The following is a 22290-nucleotide window of genomic DNA, read 5'->3' on the forward strand; positions in this document are numbered from 1 at the left end:
CTTGACTCTGACCGTGATGATCTCGGCCAGAATCAAGGTCACTGTTGAAAAATTCACCTAATGCACTTCCAGAGGACACAAGCATCGACAATTTTCTAATTTATATCTAAGAACAGTATTTTTATAAGAGAACATCTATGGTACTTTTTTTAATTACTGTACCCCAAAGAATCATTGAAAGTGTTTTTTTTTCACAAATTTTGGCGTAAATGTTTTGTCATGATGCAATTGTAATAAGTACAGAAAAGTAATCAGTCATATACTGGAAGTAAAGAACCATAAAATCGTTATATAAAACTTAATTGCTTCATACAAGCCATACTGTCTCATATGAGAGTTGACACAAGAGGTGTGACTAAACAACATTTGTTTTTGGAGAGGGGATGGAATATGCAGATTTCGCCAACTGGCTAGTCATCTTAACAGACCTACACGTATATAAATAAAACCTAAAGAAGAAACAGAAGTTTTTTTTCTGATGGAAGTAAACAGCGAAGATGATGCTTAAAAAAATAATAAAATACTGCTTCGTAGTTTATACAACACATATCTGGAACACTGGTTCAAAAACTGACTCGTGATATTTTCATAACTTCGTAGAATTCTGAAAAACTAGAACTTTACTGAAAACACAAAATTGACTAATAAAAACAGGATTTAGAGTAGAAAAGTCTTCAAGTAACCAGCAGAAAAAGGCTAGTTTATAAAGACTATTTGTAATAGTCTTTCACTGACCTTGAAATCAGTAAGTTTTAGTATATAATTTTGGTTCTCTCAAAATCTCAAGTAAGATCAGTTTTCAGCAAAGCGCTAGTTTTTTAAAATTATAAAAATTTAGGGACATATCCCAAGTCAGTTTTTTTTAACTAATGTTCCAAATATATGCTGCATAAAAGCAGTGTTGATGCTATTGACGCGAATTACACATGGTATTACACAAGCCTGAGGCATGAATATACAGTGCAGTTTAACCGGTACATTGACTTACCAAGGACAGTCAGCTATTACTATGAACGATACATGAGTTACCAGACGGGTTTCTGAGGCAACACCCATTTTTTAGGGCCAATAAGAGAGAGCGGAGGCAACTCCATATACGATAACTTGCTTAGTAATTGGATTCAAATAAAAGAGGTGATTTTCATTGTAGTTCATATTAGTAAGAGAATTGAATTCGGGGAATAGTTTATTTGAGACGATATTAGTAGAGAAAATGAGTGGAACATTTACACTATTGGAGCTTGATGGTGGAAAAGGTAGCAGCAGCAATGATACAAGGGTGAGAGTACTAAACGTGGCTGTGGAAATAACACGAGGATGTAGACTAAGCCTTGAATGGGACGATATGTATGCTAGATACGTGATATCATTGAGCAAGTTCAAATTGGAGGAGCAATTATACTTTGCTGCGAAACTGAACATTGTGCATATAAATAGACTTCAGGAAGCATTAGATGCACTAGTGAAATATATGAATGAACAAAAATTGAATCAGTGATTATTATTCTTGTACTTATGCTCAATAAAATTGTTTCTAAATCGAATATATTTTTCCTTCTATAGTAGACTAGAGTATATTTCTTAGAGTAGAAAAAAGAATTCTGGTTAGTCTGAAGTTGGTTGCGGGAGGCTTAGGAATCTAAAAAATGGATAGATTTGAGAAAGAGCGAATCATGGGTAATCTTGTGTTTATGGAAAAAAGTTTTATTCTAGATGATGATTTTGTAGAGTTGTCTATTCAAAGGAAGATATTTTCTCAGGGAATGCTTGTTGATATAATGAAAACTGGTTTTCCCTCATTAGACTATTGCATGAAGCTTTAACGTTATGGTCCAAAGGCATTTACACAATTTACTGACATATTAATAACGACAAGCAAAATGATGTTGTGGATATGCTTTTAAATGCTAGCTTAGAAATTTAGGACTTTTTTCATGAGAAAAATGGTGTTCAAAGATGATTTACTCCTCTCTATCTCTCTCTCTATCCCACTCAATTTGTTGACAGTAGCTCAGTTTCATTTTGGCGGTGTGAGTGTCAACACATGAAACAAAAATGTTCCATACATGTCCACTATGCATGTACACACTGGGCATCTGGCAATCATGTGAAAATTGTACAATGATTGATGAGTATGATGAATAGTGTTGATTATGTAACCCCGTATAAATTGCACAGAGGATATGCTTTACAAATTAAAGGTTTTAATCCCCGCCTTTGAGTGTTGTATGACTCTTCCTAGAGGACACTTATGGTCTAATTATCGATATGATAAATGTAATCAGTGGGAAAATACATATCCTAGTATGATTGGAATGGCTACGAGTATCCTGGTATAGAAAATGGCTACGAGATTGGTATCGTCGTGGCTTTAGATTGTTCTGGGAGGAGGAGCCAGGTTAGCGATTCAACTGTTGGAGCAACAAAAGAATTTGGTTTACACGAAATAGCTGTGAAGACAATGACTACTATAAATATGAGCCCAAAGATTTTTATTTGGTGGTGATGGAATGGGACTTACCGCTTTATGACACAGCTTGTGGCATTGCTTTGAGTAGGCGAATTCAAAAAGCAAGTTTTAAAAAATAAATCTGCACAGTATCATTGACTATACAAAGAGATATGATAAGAGGGAAGTTACACTCTACTGTAGAAAATTTAACCCTGACATTGCAGAACATCAGGATCAGTATACCGTGAATTCAGATAATCTACCTGCATTAGATGTTCTCGACAAGTACCTATACGTAGTAGAAGATGAAATCCAAAGAGTAGAAAAGTCGTTTATATCATGTATATACATTATTTTTTAATAAACAATTTCACATACATTTTTAGAACATTTTATTCGTAGGGCACTAAAATCAATATTAACACGCTTGTAAGTATATTTTCCGCTAGAAAGTCGTTCAATCGAGGAAAGTCAACGTAAATGTTGAGAAACTGCTAGTAGGTATATCCACGAAATCTGAACATGAAAAAGAGTAGTGCATGAAAGCATTGACTTCGTCTTAGTCGTTAAATCCTTACTCTCCTTTGATTTTGAATAATAGTTTTCCCACTGCTCTCAATAAAGTTGCTGATGTTTGGAGTGTAGAATTTATATGATAGGCCAAGAGGATAAAAAAATTCAATATTCTTCGCTGTTTGAAAGACGTATAGCCAATGGCCTGTGTTCAAAGTCAATGAACTGCTATTAACAATGATTAGGGTATTTTTAACACTTGGAATTTTTTCAATGAAGTCCGATGGCATGCGATAGGACTTTTACTGGGACATGTGTGGATCCATATTAAATACATTGATTATTTGGTTTGTGTTCATGGTGCTAGGTCTAGTAGAACACTGCCGTCGGGTGTGATTTCCCAATAGTTTTTAAATTGACTCAATGATATTAGCGTGAAAATCTGAGTCAAAGCATCGGCAAATGTGCACTCTAAACGTACATTCCCTGTCCTTACTATGCTCTTATCCTGTGTCCCCGACATGTCCAAAACGATAACACCAGGATTTTTTGAAAACATCGAAATAGCTCTTCCATTTTCAAATAGTTGAGAGTCATGATCTAGGGATTGCATGGTCAACTCCTACAGAGTTCGATAGAATGTTTTATCAAGTGATAGAGTGTAAAGCGGAATTCCATTCACTTTGCACACGAGACTAGATAGACCAACAAAATTAAAGACATTGGGGGGTGTAGTCCAGGATCCAACAACATTACCACTCTTCATATAGGCCAAAACAAGTTTTGATGGGATTTTTCTAATGATAAATGATGAATCTGTCTAGCTGCGGGCGCCAGTGGCAATCTGATGTTGATTGGTGATCACATGGGGGACAAGAAGTTTAATGTTGTTACCATTGGCTCTTAGCTTTTCCACTGTCAATGCAGCAGAGCTCATAACCTGTTGTTTTCGAACATGAAGAATTGCCGATGTGATAATGACATTTGCATTGGGCACTGCAGGAAGTGTTTTTCTCAAAATTAAATTCGCTGGTGCTAGTTGCAACTTTATGTCACTCTCGACACTGGGGAATAGCCATTGAGTTATTCTTAATGTCTCATAATGGGATTTTCCATCAAAATGCAACTGCTGGGTTAAAGCAGTAGTCAACTCACCTCCAGTATAAATACCTGATCAACATTCATAGCCCGACGAGTGTCTTATCAATTCCTTATATGCCTTTGGTGTCATCATCATAAATTGCATGTAGCTTGCATAGTTGTATAAATTATTGCTAGTGCTCACCAATATTCCATTAATAAATACATTAATTTGTCTGAACAGGTTGTGCAGAATACAGTTTTCGTAGGATAGACCATTGGCAGCAGTTGGAGTTGTATTATCTGACTTTTTCTTCACCGCAAAATTTAAATCAATAAATGTTGATAATCAATAAATCAATAAATCAATAAATATCTGAAAGTGTATATTTTCCGAGAGGGGCTGCTGGGGATGAAATTGTTCATAGTAGCCATACTTGACACTGACATCAACATTTTCAGCATTGAACAGATTCAATGAGGAACTAATTGATGAATGTGGTTCCTTGTGGGGGAAATAAGTCATCTTAAGAGAAGAAATCCTTCTTTGATCTAACAATATTTTTCTTTCGTCTTATTGGTCTTCTTCGTTTTATTCCTCAAAGTCCTTGTTGATGTCCTTCGCTTCCCGCCTGGGTAGAGACTGTGAGTGACGCGCACGCATCATTTTCAATCCCTTCCCATTTTGCTGAGATTTTAATTGCTCACCAACGGCTCTTGCTGAAGATCGAATATTTTCCTTAGTAACATCCGCGAATTTCATACCCTACCCCCAGTCCTGTAGTGTCAAGGCAGTAAAATTTCATGCAGCAGGTATAAAATATTTTGTGGCAAGGCTTAGCGCGAAACCAAATAGCCTAGAAAACAATCAATCAAGACCATAGCAAGACATTGTAGCACGCCCCTTGTAATAGTCCTATTCATCACCAATTTGACGTGGACTCAGAGCACCAAGATAGCTATTGAAATCAGGACAGACAAATGGAATTCTTCTATTGTTCATTTTAGGTGGTGTCGACGACGATGGGTCAAAAATGATATGTAATCACAGCTAAACCTTTTGTTATTGCTAGAGGATCACCCAATTCACTTCTTAGTGTTAACTGACAGAGTTCCAAACATGAAGTATTTACAGGAACATACTGAAGATGCCTTATGTTATAGTGATGAACAAGTTCATGAGATGTTTTTCGTTCAAGAACACGTAGGAGGGGGACATTTGAATTACCAACTCTCGATGTTTCCACAAAGGATGCATACAGAAATATGCAAGAGTCTGAGGTGAAACCAGGCGGATAATCAGCAAAAATAACTTGATCCATCCCGTTAACAGTACCTGCGTTTTTCCCAATGATCATATTCTGTTTAAAGCCAAGAACATCTCTCAGATTATCATTGAGATGAATCACTTCAGTTAAATTAATTTAAAATCATCTTCTTCTTCTTCATGTTCATTTAATTTTTTTAGAATTTGCCTATTTCTAATAAGGCTTTTGGGGAAGTTTAATGTATTTAGAAAGTTGTATAGATGAGCGTCAAATGATAATAGTCCTTTACGATTTGTAACCATATTGTATATTAAATCAAGTAGATTATAGCTCTTGCCCTGAATTATAATCCCTTTTCCATTGTTGTCAACTTGAATATGATCTTGACCGCTTTCCATGAAATATGTTATGAGTCGTTTACTTTTTTCACGATATGAGTTTGGCATTATATTTCCAATGCTCGACACTATTGAATCCAATTCCTCCTCCTTCTTTAATTGTGTTCCAGTAGTGATAGCAGAAGATGAAGAATCCTGAGGAGATTGTTCTTTTTTGCGATTAATACCACTGGCCTTTGCACGATAGGGCTTATGTTTTTCCACTCGGCGAAGTGCATCTTGAAGTAAAAGTAGTTTTTTATCATCCTCAATATTCTTGTTGTCAATGAATTTACTCAGATTGTTTTCAAAGTGTTCCACGGGCGAGAGAGCGAGCTCTATTGGAGTAAATGTATAGGGTTTAGCCATCTAGAGAAAACTGTTTACAAGTCCTGCGATTATTGTCAGTAAAAGTGTAAAAAAGCTACCGTCCGCCTGAAGAAGAAGTTTCCCTTTAAAATCCTTTTCTTTTTTTTTACAGGCCAATACACATACAATGGGACGATGTCGCTTTGCCTGTTGCTTAACTACTTCTGGCAGTTGAACATTTTCTCGGTTAAATTTAAACAAAGTTCAGATATTAGATTATTGAAATCAATGTCAATACCATGTTTGAGCATGGCTTTTCTAAGTGGTAGTTTTGAAGTGCTTGGAACGAAAAATAAATGTCTATTTTCATGTAGTTTCTTCAGTGTCATGATGGCAACTAATAGCCTTTTTTACTGTTCACGGGGAGATATACTGTAATTTCTTCGTCAAAATTATCGATGACTGCACGCAAATCTTCGTGTGTTCTCTGATTAGATCCAATCGAGTGAGGATGCAGGATTTATTAGTTGCCTGATTATAGACCGAAGGTATACTTTTAGTAGCGGTAGGGTTGGTCTGCTTATTGAAAACTCTTAGCGAACGAGAATAACAAACAACTCTATAGATGATATAGTAAACACGGTTCAAAGCAAATGTTCACATACATTTGCTCTGATGAAAGAGGTTCTGTAGAACCAGATTGGTGGAAATCTGTTCATGATGAGAGCGAACTGTAAACAGTTGTAGAATTTCTTGGGACCATTGTTTAGTGGATTCATCTAAATCGTCAATAATCAGTCAAGAGTTTGGTTCAATTATGTTGAAAACGTCAATTCCATGTATGAATTGTATCTGCACAAACCCCGATATAGCAATTTCTTTTATTTTATCGTATGACTCCTGCCAAACACTTGAACAATAGTAGATTTTTTTCAGCTTTTCTACAAACATTTTATCGCAATTTTTAATTATTTTAGTTAAGAGTGTCGTTTTGCCTGACATTGATGGCCCATACAGAAACGATCTGAATGGTGTTTTAAATTGATCCAAGTTCCCTTCAACAGTTCACCTACAACTAACTGTAAACTATAGAAGTCTCATGACTAAATAATTTCCCTATTAGTAGTACTACTACTAGTCCGTTCAAGAATAATGAGAAGAAGAACAAAATCAATAAAGAATCATATTTTTTTTTATTATTATACATAAAATTAATAGCACTTTATAAATAATACATTGAACATGAAAAAAGCACATTAAACAAGAAAAATATAATTTTTTTTATTTATTTATAATAAAAATACAATATTTATTTTACATAAGCACTAGAAAAAAACCACTTTAATGAATACATTTTTTTAATTTATTTATTTATAACAAAATACAACATTTGTTAAACAATACACTTAAAATAATATCAAATTTTTTTATTTACAAAATTTTAATTTGAAATAGGGTCCGCAGGGGGGGCGGCCAATGCGGTGGCCGAAGGCCGAGGGTGTTCACTGTGGCGGCCGGGAAGCGCCGCGGGGCCCGCTGCGGCGGGCCGGGGCCGGAGGGGGCATTAAATAACTTTAAATAGTGGAAATTATGAAGAAGTAACTGCTCTGCCTTGCACGCACACATTTAAAATTGTTTGATAAAAAGAAAACAAAGAATTTAAAACACCCATCACCACCCACCACCCTTAACTTAAAGAATTTAAGTTAACTTTTTCAGACCGAGTTGTTTTCTATACTCTACACATTCAACTCGGTCTGAGATTAGATAGTGACCGTGTGGTAGTGCCTTCACACCATCCTCAAGTACAAAGACTTGGTCCTATATGGCCGACATGACGTTTTTCTCAACTCTAGCTGGTTAATTTTGAAATAGTAAAGAGTAATACGTCATGAATACTAGTCCTAGGACTAAATTACGTTCCATGGATTTTATATACAGACTAACAGTGAAATTATTTTTTACAAAAGGGATAGGCACTCCCTGGCAAACTTGTTTCATATCCTTGTTGTGCGTTTCCACATTCATTTTCCACATTTTAACATTAACAATTGATTTGGGGCCTGGCGTTTAACAAGCTCTGGGTAGAGGGATTCATTCCAGTTGGTGTAGTCCATTCGTGAGCTAATGTACTCGCCATTTTCCAAATCATTGAATAATTTTCAGTTTTAACTTTTAAAAGGAGTGAATCAGTGTCCCAATAGTACACTTGAACTTGTCCCTCAATCGGCCATTGTACCTTGCATATATTATAATAAAATGACAACATGAGTTTTTAGATATATCTGTTATTGCACTCCCGCCTGCAATATTTTTATTTAAAACAACGATTCTTTTCTTATTATGTAGGAGCACCATATCAGAGTCTATGATTGTGAACGATATGAAGTTTGGATCCGCAATGATTCGACCACAATCTTTGGGATTGGTTACAATGTCACATCGACTTCTGTTTCGTTCGCTTTCGCACATTTTTCCGAAGGTTGAGTTCAAAATTTGTTTATAGATTTCCTTCTCAACTTTCGTTTTCGCTTGTGAACGCTTACTGACAAAGGTGTCAATAAACGTTTTCATGTAAGACTTTTGATCAAATTGGAGGGCTCTTTGAATCTTTGTGATTTTGAAACCATTGGACACCATCCATTTCAATAGCACGTGATGAACAACAATATACTGTTTCGGGTTGAGGTCAGCAATTAGTTTTTTTTTGAAGGCACCCAGTGCATACTCCCATCCTCTAATTAAGATAAATTGTAGGGGCTCAGAGAGTCCCTACCCACCGGTCTATTTATGCACGGAAAAACTAAGTTTTTTACAGATTCATGAATTTCCACGGGTATTTCTCTGTTAATTTAAAAAAAACATCCCTTTGCCCCATTCTGCTCAAAGGTAGTTATGTTTGGGAAATTCAAAACACATTGATCGTTAAGCCATATGTAATTGCCACACAGTAAACAGTAGTAAGACATTGCCGATGGGTAAAGGGAATTCCTATCCAAAAAACTGCATCTGACTTTTCATCGGTGTGCTGTCCGGTCAGTTCAGTTTTCATGATACTGTCCCCGTTAAAAACATACCCACCGCTCATTGATCTCTCTACAAATAGGTGCTGATCCATATCGGCGATCAGACCTATTTCTTCTTTGCGTATTTTAAGTATACAGTCAATCACTGGATGAGGAGTGGAAAAATAATACCCTAAGTTCCACCTAGAGTCCCCATAGATTTTATCTGTATTCTTGCACACAATGTCCAAAAGAGTGAGTACGTCACTGGCCAAGTATAGTTTACAATAATCTCACCCATTTTTACATCCGCCCTTTGCCCAAACCCTCTTAGTAAATGCATAGTAGCTAGTGGTGCACTCACTCTCAGTAAGAGAATTGTAAAAAGCTTCAATGGGCGTTAATGACACATCATCTAGCCTCGAGGAAAAGTTGTAATAATCATATGCATATATACCCTTACACGTTAATAAATCATACATTTCATCATCAGGGAAGCGCTGTTTAAAGAGGGAGAAGCTATCAAAATTGTGACTTTTCTGTACCTGAATCAATTGACTTAAGGACTTGGGGAAGAAGCTAAAAGAGTGTAAAAATGAATTTTATTCAGGCACGTCTTACTCTTGCCAACTGTTTTCCACATGAATTCTAGCAGCAGTCGCTTCTCCGTTGATTTGGGTATGATATTATATGAAAAAGAACCATCTATCCAAGCGTTATCTACAACTCCTTCCTTGGCAATGCGGGCCAACGCCGGTAAAACAAAATTTAAGTCGTAATTGGAATTGTGTATAAAAACCGGTACGAAATATTGCTGTCTAAAGTTTAAATTGCACGCCTGATGTGCTACCCCTCTATAGTTACTCCCACCCGATGTAATTTCCTGCCACAAATGATCATGGTCGATCACCATCCTATTCCCCCATTCCCAACACCATTATCAAATTCTCCCTTTGCAAACCCAACATATTTTACTATTTTTAATGGCCAATCTATCATCTGGTGATAGGAGCATAGGATAGTTTGTGTAATGAAGGCGCGAAATTGCACCGGTCGCTGTTTTGATTAGACTGACCAATGCCGAGCCCATGCAGTCTTCACTGCCCAAGGACTCAACTACATCCAGCACTTGCATGGTATTACTGTATTCTCGTTGCGCATCAGCGTAAGACCCAGCGTATGGCTTCATGTATTTTAATACGATTTGGATCTGACAAATCGTACACGTCTGTGAGTCTCGCCTCGCAGTCTAAAGCGATCTTATTGCTCTGCAGGAGCGTGTTTTGGAAATTCTTAAAACGTAAGATCCCTCTATCTCCGCTTACCGTTTCCACAGCCTGGTTTCCATGACGTTTACAGTGTCTCATGTGATGCTTTAGCTTTAAATCAGTCCAAAATTTGGAGAGGCATGTCGGATAATAGTGACGTGCACTCTGTTTTTTACCCTCCCCCAAAACCCTACTAATATCTGTAATTGGATTAAAATGTCCAATTGAATCAGGCTCTGTGGGTGGCGTGTATAGTAGCCAAACCCAATGCTCCACTGATTCAATTGACGGAGCCCTCACTGGAAATAATACACCCTTCTTGTCGGAACGCTGACCCTCCTTAAATTCTGTTTCATACCGGAACACCGTGACACCAATCTTTAAATGTGCATTAGCCCGCTCGAAAATATCTATTCCTTTTAATGTCACGGGAAATTGACCATTTAAATAAATAAAATCTACTGTTGGAAACTTTGACCCCTCCCTACCATTAACTGCTAATTCGTCCAACTTTTTCTTGGAGGCATCCTTTAATAGCGGTTTATAGGCGGCATTACAAAATGCATACTTGAAACACTGTAGCCTCGCATCGAAACAGATTCGTTGTACCCCCTGACAACCCTCTAAATCTGAATGATATTTTAAAACTATAGCCCTCTCCCCATGCCCACCTCTTAAAATAAAATCCTTTTTAAATATACAAATATTAACGTTTAAGCTCTCAATAAATAAAACCACCAACCCGCTACCCCCCTCGTTATAATTATCAAGTTTAGTTTGAATGCTTCTAACCCAATCTAAAAAAACCTCCTCATAATTTGATAAACGCGGACGAATTGCTAACATCTCTATATGCAAGTATTTCGAATATAGCTCGCTCGCATTTTCATTTAAAAAAATATTTCTAGTGCTATTGATGCTTTTAAACCGTCCCTTCCCCTCCAAACCCCCATCTGTTGTTCAAGAAGGGCTCGAATCTTGTTAACATATAAATGGGTAATGTCCAGGGGATGTGTTATTATATCCCCTGACACTAAAGAGTTAAAGGGGTCACCGAATTGGGCGCTCTAGACTTTTGTTTGGTGCAATGAAGAGTTAGAAAGAAAAAAATCTGGAAGTGGGAATACTTGTGGTGATATTTTATCATTACTGCTACTACTAATATCATTAACCTCAATGGTTTGGGGGGTGGCATAGAATCGTCAATAGCACCACCCCCAGTCTGTTCAATTGCATTAGTTGGACGTGGTGTGAAATCACCCAGGTCACTCAGTATGCCTTCCAGGGTGTTTGGGGATAGCTGATCAAGCCAGCCTGTATTGTCTTGTGACGGAATTTCTTTATGAGGACCCGGATTAGATGTACTATTACTGCTACTACCACCACCTAAATATTCTTTCATAAATCTATCTGTCCATTCCGGGTCCTCCACCATGTCTATGTCACAAGTTAGGTCATCTAGGCTGGCCATGTAACCAAAAAAGTCATTTAGAAAACCCCTTTGCCACTCCATATTATCAACAACTAGAGTATTCTCATCCCTAAACTCCACTGGTGGTGCAATGATTGACACGGGTCCACTAAAAATAGGTGCTTCGTGAATTGATGATGGTGGTGCTAATTCATTAATCTATAGACAAAAGGGTTTATTTTCCATGTGAAATATCCATTATTTTATAGAGTTAAAAGACTATCGCCCCTACCCCCCCCCCCCAACTCCTCTTTTTTTCTTCAATAATTACTCTCTTGAGTAAACACACACGCACACATACAAGTAGCTGATTATAAATTATTAGCCGAGTAAATGGTGATCGTCTCATAAAGTTTGCTTAATTAAGACCGCAAATGAAATATGAACAACATTTCACGAGAAGCGACCAAGTACCCTTTTAGTCAAAATATCTAAACACATGTTATAGAGCATGCGAATGTTATCGTAGATATGTAATTATGATCGTTTACTTCGTCTATTATTTATTCAGAATATTAATTGGGGGCGCTGCCCCTTCAATTCCACAACACCCAATCCCAAAAGATGACAATTACAGATCGTTTTCGATTATATATGGCACGCAAGATAATTGCTATCTGTTGAGTTGATATAGAAATATTCATTTGCGAACTAGCTTTTTTAGCCAGATACCTTTATACCTGGACATCTGGTATGAAACTAGCGAAAAATATGCGGTCCCCTGTCAATCAGAAAACTATTACAGATAGTTAAAAGCCAGCTATAATGAAAAACCTTTGGCCACTGCTTAAAGCAAATCCAGATTTGGATATGGTTAAATGTTAATTATAATCACCAAATCATACCAAATCCGAAAGAGATATTGGCAGATACCTATAGGAAAAAAAAATCATGTTTTTATGATAATTCAAGAATAATGTATATTTACTTACCATCATGATTCTTTTGCTGTTCTCCATTAGAAAAACGAATAAATTTAATTGTAAAAGGATCAATACAACTTCTATTATTCAACTGATACAGAAAGACCAATTTGCTCTATATTAATAGCAAAAAAACACGAATATAAGCCCTCCAGCTGAAAACCAGTATTTCTAGAAAAGGACCATCTTTTGAACATTTAATATAAGGAACTTTAATTTTGAATATTGAACCAGGAAAAAACATTTTATGGTGATGGATGAACGAACTTGGTAAAGCATGTATCGTCTAAACCCGTCTGATTGCATTACACAATCTCATTCCTAGTTCCAAATATAACATGATTGATCACTTTATACAATGTGCTTGTCAAACTGCACACACATTCATGCCTCAGGCTTGTGTAATTCCATGTGTAATTCGCGTCAATAGCATCAACACTACTCATAAACTGCGAAGCAATAGTTATTTCGTTTTGACTTTCATCTTTGCTCTTTACTTCCATCAGGAAAACTTTTTTTGTATTAAGCTTTGTTTTTTTTTTTTCAAAAATATATACAATACACCGTACACCAAGATTTTTGTTTCAAGGCCAAGAAAAAGTCCAAGGGCTATATTATCCTCAATATCTTTGAGAAAATTCAAGAAGGGTTTCAACCATGATTATTGTGGTGGTCCCCTATTCATTCTTCCCAGCAGTTCTACTCCAGAAATTGCAACCAAAGGACCGTTTTGGGGTACCATATCTTTATGATGGCGTTATTAAGTCAAATCTAAAAAAAAACACGTATATATATAAAACATCTTTCAAATGAGCCCTTAAACAGCTTTCCATAATCTTCCATTGTCATGCTATTGGGGCGAAAAAAAAGAAGAAGAAGACACATTAGTATTATCCATTTAAAATCTATTTGCCCTTGTGGTCCAGGAGGGGTCGTAATTTACCTGTATTGGATTTCTGGCAACGGTGATTCCAATGTTGTACTTTTCATTTTGAAAAGTACACCCTTTAAAAAATGTTGGATGAATATATTTGTTTAATTTTTTTTTAGTTTATTTTCTCCCCTGTTTTTTCCTGGCCCTAGAGCCTTACGGGGGAGAATATATTGAAACATTTGTTATTTTTATGTGTAACTTAGCGTTGATTTTGGTATTAATTTGGTATTCTTTGATCTTCATTGATATTCTATGAAGCAAATAACAGTTATCTAACTATTATAAAATGTGTTACTTCGATTTGATATTGATATTCGATTTGATATAAGATGGCAAAATTATTTATGTATAATTGATAAATTTCCAAAACTTATAGAGCGTGCATTTATAACCTAGTACTTCTTAAATTGACGTAGATTATAAGTCACATTATCGTTATATAAGCCAAAAATAATTTTCTTAGGTAAATTTATTGTTTTGTCAGCGTATAGTTTTTTGTTGTTTTTTTCATTTGTTGCTTATATTGATTTTGTTGTTGTTGTTGTTGTTCCGCCTTGTATCCTTGGCTATGGAGCCTTTCGAGGGGTAATAAGAGTATTGTGTTTCAATTCTGTATTTATTGGTGAATATACTAAACTAAGCACCATTTACACCATTTTTGATCCGAAGCCATTTTTGAAGGATTGCAGGCTCATTTTCTAGTTACCCTTCGATAACTTTTGACTCTTAAAAAGGGCAGTATAACCCTCTCATTTCCGATCGAATGATCTCCTCTGAGGTTTATACGAACACCCCTTCCATATGAAGTACCTCTGAAAAATAAGAATAATCAATCACTAAAAAATATATAAAACATTGAAGCCTTATGGCTCTTTACTATAGACAACGCTATAGCGTTGGCTATAACATAGCATTGCCCCGCAGCCCCTTGAGAATAACCGTAATTTATGCAAGTTGCCCATTGCTTACAAATTGGATTTTTCCTGGGAAGGGGGAACATGTCAATCTTGGGGTCTCCAAAAGGCTTAATTTATCAAGATAAAACTTTCTGGAATTGTTGAGGGGGATGTAGAATAAAATCATATCACATTGTACGCATACTGGTTGCCAAAAGAGTGTATCAGCAATATCTCAGGAGCAACTGAGGGTACAACAGCTGGTAAAGGTGGGCATGGGGGTTAGGTAGGGTTGAGAGGACAGAATGGGGGATGGGGAGTTGAGTATTGATTAAGAATGCATATTATGTGTATTTTATATTTTTATTCATAGCCTATATTATTATTTTTGTTTTGAAGTATTTTCATCTTTTTACTTTAGTCATTTATTATATATATATATATATATATATATATATATATATATATATATATATATATATATATATATATATATATATATATATATATATATATATATATATATATATATATATATATATATATATATATATATATATATATATATATATATATATATATATATATATATATATATATATATATATATATATATATATATATATATATATATATATATATATATATATATATATATATATATATATATATATATATATATATATATATATATATATATAATTATATATATATATATATATATATATATATATATATATATATATATATATATATATATATATATATATATATATATATATATATATATATATATATATATATATATATATATATATATATATATATATACATATATATATATATATATATATATATATATATTACCTTACCTATTGGGAAATGTTTGATTCTAGATGGACCCAAAAAGACTAACGGTATTAATGAAACTTTAGGGAATGGTCAACCAAATCAAAAGACACTATGTGCAACCAGGTTATCAAAAAAACGTATCTGCAATATCTTGGGAAGAGCTAAGGGCACTGATTTGAAACTTTCAGGGTTACTACAACTAACACTACTGCGATTTGGACTGCGACTACGACTGCCTTCGAATGCAACTGCTTGTAACTGCAAGTTGGACTAATTGCTACTGCTACTACTTACGAATGCAACTGCAACTGTTTGCGATTGCAACTACTACTACTGTTACTACTTCTTCGCTTTTAACTGTGACTGTGTCATCTGCTGCTACTACTGCTATTACAACAGCTCCTACTACTATTACCACTACTGCTACTACTACTACTACTGAACTAAATCAAAAGAGTGTATATGCATCTAGGTCGCAAAAAGGGCTTATTTGCAACACATGGGGAATTGCCAAGGTTATTAAGTTCAAAATTTCAGAAAACCTTGATGGGAATACTAAACTAAATCAAAACACATGAAGTACATCTAAGTCGTCAAAGAAGTGTATCTGGGCGTATAAATATTGATCTCAGGAACGGCTACAAGTATTGAGTTGAAACTTTCAGAGGCTGCTAAGGAAGATGTTGAACTAAATCAAAATACATTATATGTATCCAGATTTTGAAAACAACATATCTCCAATTTCTCAACACTTAAGTAATATTAAGCTGAAACTCTTAAAGAATGTTGAAGGGGATGTTGAACATAAGGATATTATGTACATCTGGTTGTAAAAGAACGTATCTGCAAACTCTCTGGAAAGGCTAAGATGAATGAGTTAAAAATTTTGGAAAATATCAGTTGGCATGTTGAAATGAATCAGAAAACAGCATTTGCATTTAGGTTGTCAAAATGGAATGTCTGGAATATCTCTGGAGCAGTTAAGGGCTTTAAGTTGAAAATTTTAGGGGATGTCGAGGGTGGTAAACTTATCGAAGGCACTATTAATCCGAATTGTCAAAGGTGCGTATTTGAAATATACCAGGAAAGACTAATGGTACTTAGACAAAAAGTTTCAAGGAATATTGAGGGAGATGCTCAGATAATTGTTGAACAAAAGATAATGCGTGTACCCAAGTTTTTATATGGTCTATGCCATACCTTTGGAACAGGAACGGTATTAACTCGTATTTTTCAGGGAATGTTGAGGAAGATATTGAAATAAAAAGAATGACAATAATTGCATCCAGGTTGTCAGAAGAGTGAATGTGAAATATTTCAAGGACAACTAGGGCATTGAGTTCGAACTTTCAGGAATTTTGAGAGGTGTGTTGAATTCAATTAAACAACATCATGTGCATTTAGGTTATCAGAATAACGACTTTTCCATGCTGCACCTAGCCAACTCTCACGTCAAAGTCATAAATGACAGAGTTTAAAAAGTTGAATTAAAGGGGGTTATGTGACTTATCTGTAATATATTGATACTTTTATTCCATTTTTATTCATATGCAGTCTTTTGAATGTTCTCCCAGAAGTGAGTATATTATCAATAAATTACTGCAAATTAAAGTCTCAGTTCAAGAGCCAGTCCAACCCTTGATTTCCAATTAAACGAAATACATACAGTAGTTGTATTCAATTAAATCAGAGACAAAGTTCAGATTGTCTTATGCACCTCAAGAATTTAAACGAGAATCCAATATTTTAATTCTTAAGCTGAAAACATAAACCACATTTACAAATAATAAAACTTCGACAATCAAAAACAAAAATATATTTTTTTAAAGCTTTCCGAAAAGAAGTTTTTCAAAGAAAAGTAAAGAGCCATTCAAAATTAAAACGACCTGGAATTAATTTTGAGATTAATTATTTACTGCTACTAATGTTAGTGCTGGGACCCCATTTACGAGTCATGATTTGGCGGCCATGACCTCCCCGACTTTGAGAAATGAATCATAAAACACGTACTAAAACGGAAAAAACTTTCTTGAAAGTGTCTTGCAATTATGCTTTTCTTCAATCTTGCTCTCGCCTCTTGCGAAAATTTGTGAAAGTCCACACTCTCCTCAAGTGAAAAATCAAAATAGCACGTATTTGCTAGACGTCTTTAGATGTAATTCTATGTTATAATTTTACAGGTGAATCCTGGCAGCAAAGCTGAGCGAGAAGGTGTAAGAGAAGGTGATTTAGTAAAAAGTATAAATGACAATATAGCTGAAGGAATTACAAACTCAAAAGCGCACAGCCTACTTCGGGAGTCTGGAAGCTCTTTAAAACTTGGTTTATTAACGTGAGTTCTTTTTATTTTAACATGCTAAGCTCAAGGACGTCCTCATAAATACTTGGGGGGGGGGAGGTCCAAAATTTTTCCATAGGAGTAGGAAGGTTTAGAAAAGATATATTGATGTTTTGCCGGGGAAGTGTAATATGTTTTCTAAACGTCACATGTTTTTGTGTTTGCTCTTCAAATATTTTTCGGTCGTTGTTATCTCTGGGAGGGGAGTTATGCCCTTGTCCTCTTCTGTGGGTGCCCTTGTCTAGCTCATATGACCTAATACACATTAGATATGGGGATTCCTCAGTGTGGTCTAGAGGATTCACAATTAGAGTGAACAAAAGGTCACTGTATTTATGTTGCCAGGATAACATGAAGTGTTGCCGCAATTTTCGGTCGGCTCTGCTGACGAAAGGTTAGCGGGAATACACTTTAATTTTCTTTCATTGCGATTGATTGAGTGCTGAAGTTGTCAAGCCGTGAAAGCTTTAAAAATGGTGTAAGTCTAAGACAAATTTTTTCCTTCATAAAAAGAAACAAAAAAACAAACGATCCCATATTCCTTGAAAACTGCGTCTAACCACGTTGTATTCTTAAAACCAACTCTAATCTCTACATCTTGACAATCAGTCAATACTGCTAGTTCTAAAATACACAACGTGTGAAAGCTACTGCTTGATTATTTTGCTCCATATGCATAAATTCTAGAAAAATTCATTTTGGTGTTTCTAAAAATGCAGCATGGATAGGCCAAGGCTAAGTTGATTTGTCTCTAAGACATCTGTTAATTTCAAAAATAATTTTTAAATAAACACTTTGTTCAGAATAGTCTAAAAGTCCAATAACTATACCCCCGGGGATGAAATAGCCCCTACAGCCCTTGGAGCGAGGGCTGTAATTTATGCAAGTTGCCGAAACATAAGTTTTTTAATGGAAGAGTGGGTTTTGTTTGATGATGTTTGCGCAATTGGTTCGAATTTTTCAGGGATCGTTGTCTAGGTCAAAAGGATCAGACATATTCTGTTAGAGGGGTAGGGTAGAAGGCATGGAAATAAGCCAAAAGTCTGTGATTCTGCTTATTTGCATTTCATGCGAGCCCTTACGAATCGTTTGCTGTGCCAAGATTCCTTTGTTTTCCTCTCAGTTTATAGAATTAGCAGTATTATCATTCTCTATCTCTCCCATTATAAAAACCCGGACAGAGGTGCGAGTGCTCCGGAGAACGTTTTTGCAGATAGAAACATAGGCGTTATCAGATCTTTTCGCGGGTAGACAAGTCAGATTTCTCTTGTACACGAAAGAAGTGGAAACCCGCTATTACAAATAATGCACTTGGTAACCATTTCTCAGTGATTGACGATAACAGACTAATCCGCTAAGGCAGAAACAAGTGGGAGGAGCTTTTTGTTCGCACCGAGACTGAAGACCAGAAATTATCTGCGATAAGCATACTGTCTATAAACTGTGGTTTTCCTAGTGTAAATTCTAGAAACGACCCACGCACCCAAATAAATCAACAAACATGATGTGCACCTGATTTTTCAAATTATTTGTAATACCTTGGGAAATGCTTAAGGGATCGAGTTGAAAATCTTAAAAGAGTATCAGAGAGAGGGGAAATGGCTCGATTAGACCTTAAATTTTTACTCGGGTGGGGGGGATCAACTATAAATTAAAAGATACTGTGTGCATCCAGTTATGAAATACCATGTCTTCAATATCTTGAGATATTGAGGGAGGGGGCTTGAGGGATTTGGTTGGAACTTTCAGGGGTATTCGTATGGTATACCCCCTACCACTCAAGAAGTGAAGTTAGGTTAATCCTAATAAAATATACCTAACTATTATAAAAATATAATACTTTAGAAAAAAATTTGGGTTAAATATTTGCAAGTTGGGGAAGAGGGGGTAAGGTACAGCGGGTCTGCATGCAAAATGTGTTAGCTATAATTATTTCGACGTTATGAACTAAGAATTGTTTTCTGACTTCACACTGTCCGAATGCTTTACCCCCCCCCCCCCCCCCTACAGTGCAAACATATAACAAATCATATAATTTCCATCTATTCTGTCATTTCTCTTTGTCTTTTCTCATATTAAGTTGTAAGAAACTAGCGAAAGAACCCCGTTTAAATTGTGTCAATGCATGAAAAACTTGAGCGGTAGGGGGCGTATCATACAAGTACCCTTTCAGGTACTTTCGAGCAAAGAAAGGGGACTATGGGGCAAGGGAAATTCAATTAAATGTTGGGAGAGGGGCTTAACATTTTTCGCCTCTGATCAACGCATAAATAACATGTTTTGTATTATAAGCTCTATGAGGCTTATCTTTCACGCACTGTTAAGTAGTGACACAATTCAGAAGACACTACGTTCTGGCGGGCTATCAAAATGACGTATCTGCAATATCTCAGGAATAGCTAAGGGTGTTAAGCTGAAAGCTTTAGGGGATGTTTACGGGGAGGTTGAACTAAATCTAAAGACGCTAAATACATCCAGGTCACAAAAATATCATACCTCCAATATCTCTTGAACGGGAATTCACTAAGTATGCGTAAGGGATTAAACTGAAGCTTTGAGAGAGCATTGGAGCAGTCCGAAGTGTATTTAAAATGTTGAATTGGGGGGGGGGAGGGGGGAATTACAAGACATTATATGTATCCTTACATTAGCTTAGACATTAGGTGTTCCTTAGTAGAATGCGCTTTCTGGATTCTATCGCGCCCCTAGGAATTCCCATACTATTCTACGGGCCCTCTACACCTTTTCAAAGAGAGTCAGTACTCCCTCACACAGTTTGACGTAGACATTTTTTTTTTTTTTTAAAGTTGGCAAGTTATAATGTGGTCTAACATGTTTTGAGAGTATGATCGAAATTATATAACTCAAGCAGACTGTTTTTTTTAAAGCTACACACAGAGAGAAGCCGCACGCACAAAGACGACACACACACACACACACACAGAGACGACACACACACAGAGACGACACACTCAAAGTGACGACTTACACATAGAGACGACAAACACACAGAGACGACAAACACACAGAGACGACACACATAGAGAGACGACACACACACGGAGAGACGACAAACACACAGAGACAACACACACACAAAGAGACGACACACACACAGATACTAAACACAAAGAGAAGACACACGCACAGAGACGACACGCACACAGAGTCGACTTGCACACAGAGAGGACAAACACACAGAGACAACAGACACAAAGAGAAGACTCACACACAGAGAGGACAAACACACAGAAACGACACACACACACACACACACACACACACACACACAGAGACACACACACAGAGACGACACACACAAAGTGACGACTTACACATAGAGACGACACACGCACAGAGACGACAAACACACAGAGACGATACACATAGAGGGACAACACACACACACACATAGAGTCTACTCACACACAGAGAGGACAAACAAACAGAGACTAAAGACACAAACACACAGAGACTACAGACAAAAAGAGACGACTCACACACAGAGAGTACAAATACACGTAAATGACATGCACACACACAGAGACGACACACGAATAGAGACAACACAGGCACGGAGACGACAAAAACACAGAAACAAAACAAAAATAGAGACGACACATACACAGAGACGACACACACGCACACAGAGATGACAAACATACAGAGAAGACACAAAAACACAGACGACACACCCACAGAGATGACACCCACATTGAGATGACACACGCACAGACACAACACAGAGAGAGATATCCAAAAAGTTGGGTTGATCTAGGTTCACTTAGAGTGGCGCGCCACAAGACACGACACACAAACAGAGTCATAGTGAGAGAGATATCCAAAAAGTTGGCTTGATCTAGGTTCACTTAGAGTGACGCGCCACTCTAAGTGAACCTAGCTTCAGTCTCTGTTTAACCTCTCTGTGTGTGAGTCGTCTCTTTGTGTCTGTCGTCTCTGCGTGTTTGTGTCTGTCGTCTCTGTGTGTCTGTCCTCTCTGTGTGTGAGTCGGCTCTATGTGTGTGTGTGTGTTGTCACTCTATGTGTATCGTCTATGTGTGTTTGTCGTCTCTGTGCATGTGTCGTCTGTGTGTGTGTCGTCACATTGTGTGTGTCGTCTGTGTGTGTATGTGTCCTCTCTGTGTGGATGTCGTCTGTGTGTGTATGTGTGTGTGGGCTGTCTCTATGTGTGTGTGTCGTCTCTATGTGTGTTTCGTATCTGTGGGCGTGTCGTCTCTTTGGGTGTGTCGTCTCTGTTTTTGTGTCTTCTCTGTATGTTAGTCCTCTGTGTGTGTGTGTGTCGTCTCTGTGTATGTGTCGTCTCTGTGTGTGTTTCGTCTCTGTGTGTGTGTGTGTGTGTGTGTGTGTGTTTGCGTCTCTGTGTGTGTGTGTGATTGTGTGTCGTGTCTGTGTGTGTTTCTTCTCTGCGTATGATTCATTTATTTCTGTCTGTTGTCTCTTTGTTTTTTTCTTCTGTGTTCTTTATTCGGCTCTGTGTGTGTGTCATCTCTGTGCATCTGTTTTCTCTTTGTGTGTGTCTTATCTGTGTGTGTGTCGTCTGTTTGTGTGTGTGTTGTCTCTGTGTGTTTGTCGTATCTCCGTGT

General features: G+C 36.5%; 1 protein-coding gene across 1 annotated transcript in view; it reads left to right on the forward strand.

The window, feature by feature from the left end:
* LOC148945230 (uncharacterized) overlaps positions 1-22290 on the forward strand; it is a 440269-nt gene that overhangs the window by 133962 nt on the left and 284017 nt on the right. The window contains exon 2 of the mRNA XM_089098750.1: positions 17529-17680. Within this exon, the coding sequence (XP_088954876.1) occupies positions 17529-17680 (152 nt within the window). The remainder of the gene's footprint in view (positions 1-17528; positions 17681-22290) is intronic.

This window comes from Artemia sp. Qi Xiang Cuo, chromosome 13, assembly GCF_049724085.1.
Source record: "Artemia sp. Qi Xiang Cuo chromosome 13, ASM4972408v1, whole genome shotgun sequence".
NCBI lineage: Eukaryota > Metazoa > Arthropoda > Branchiopoda > Anostraca > Artemiidae > Artemia > Artemia sp. Qi Xiang Cuo.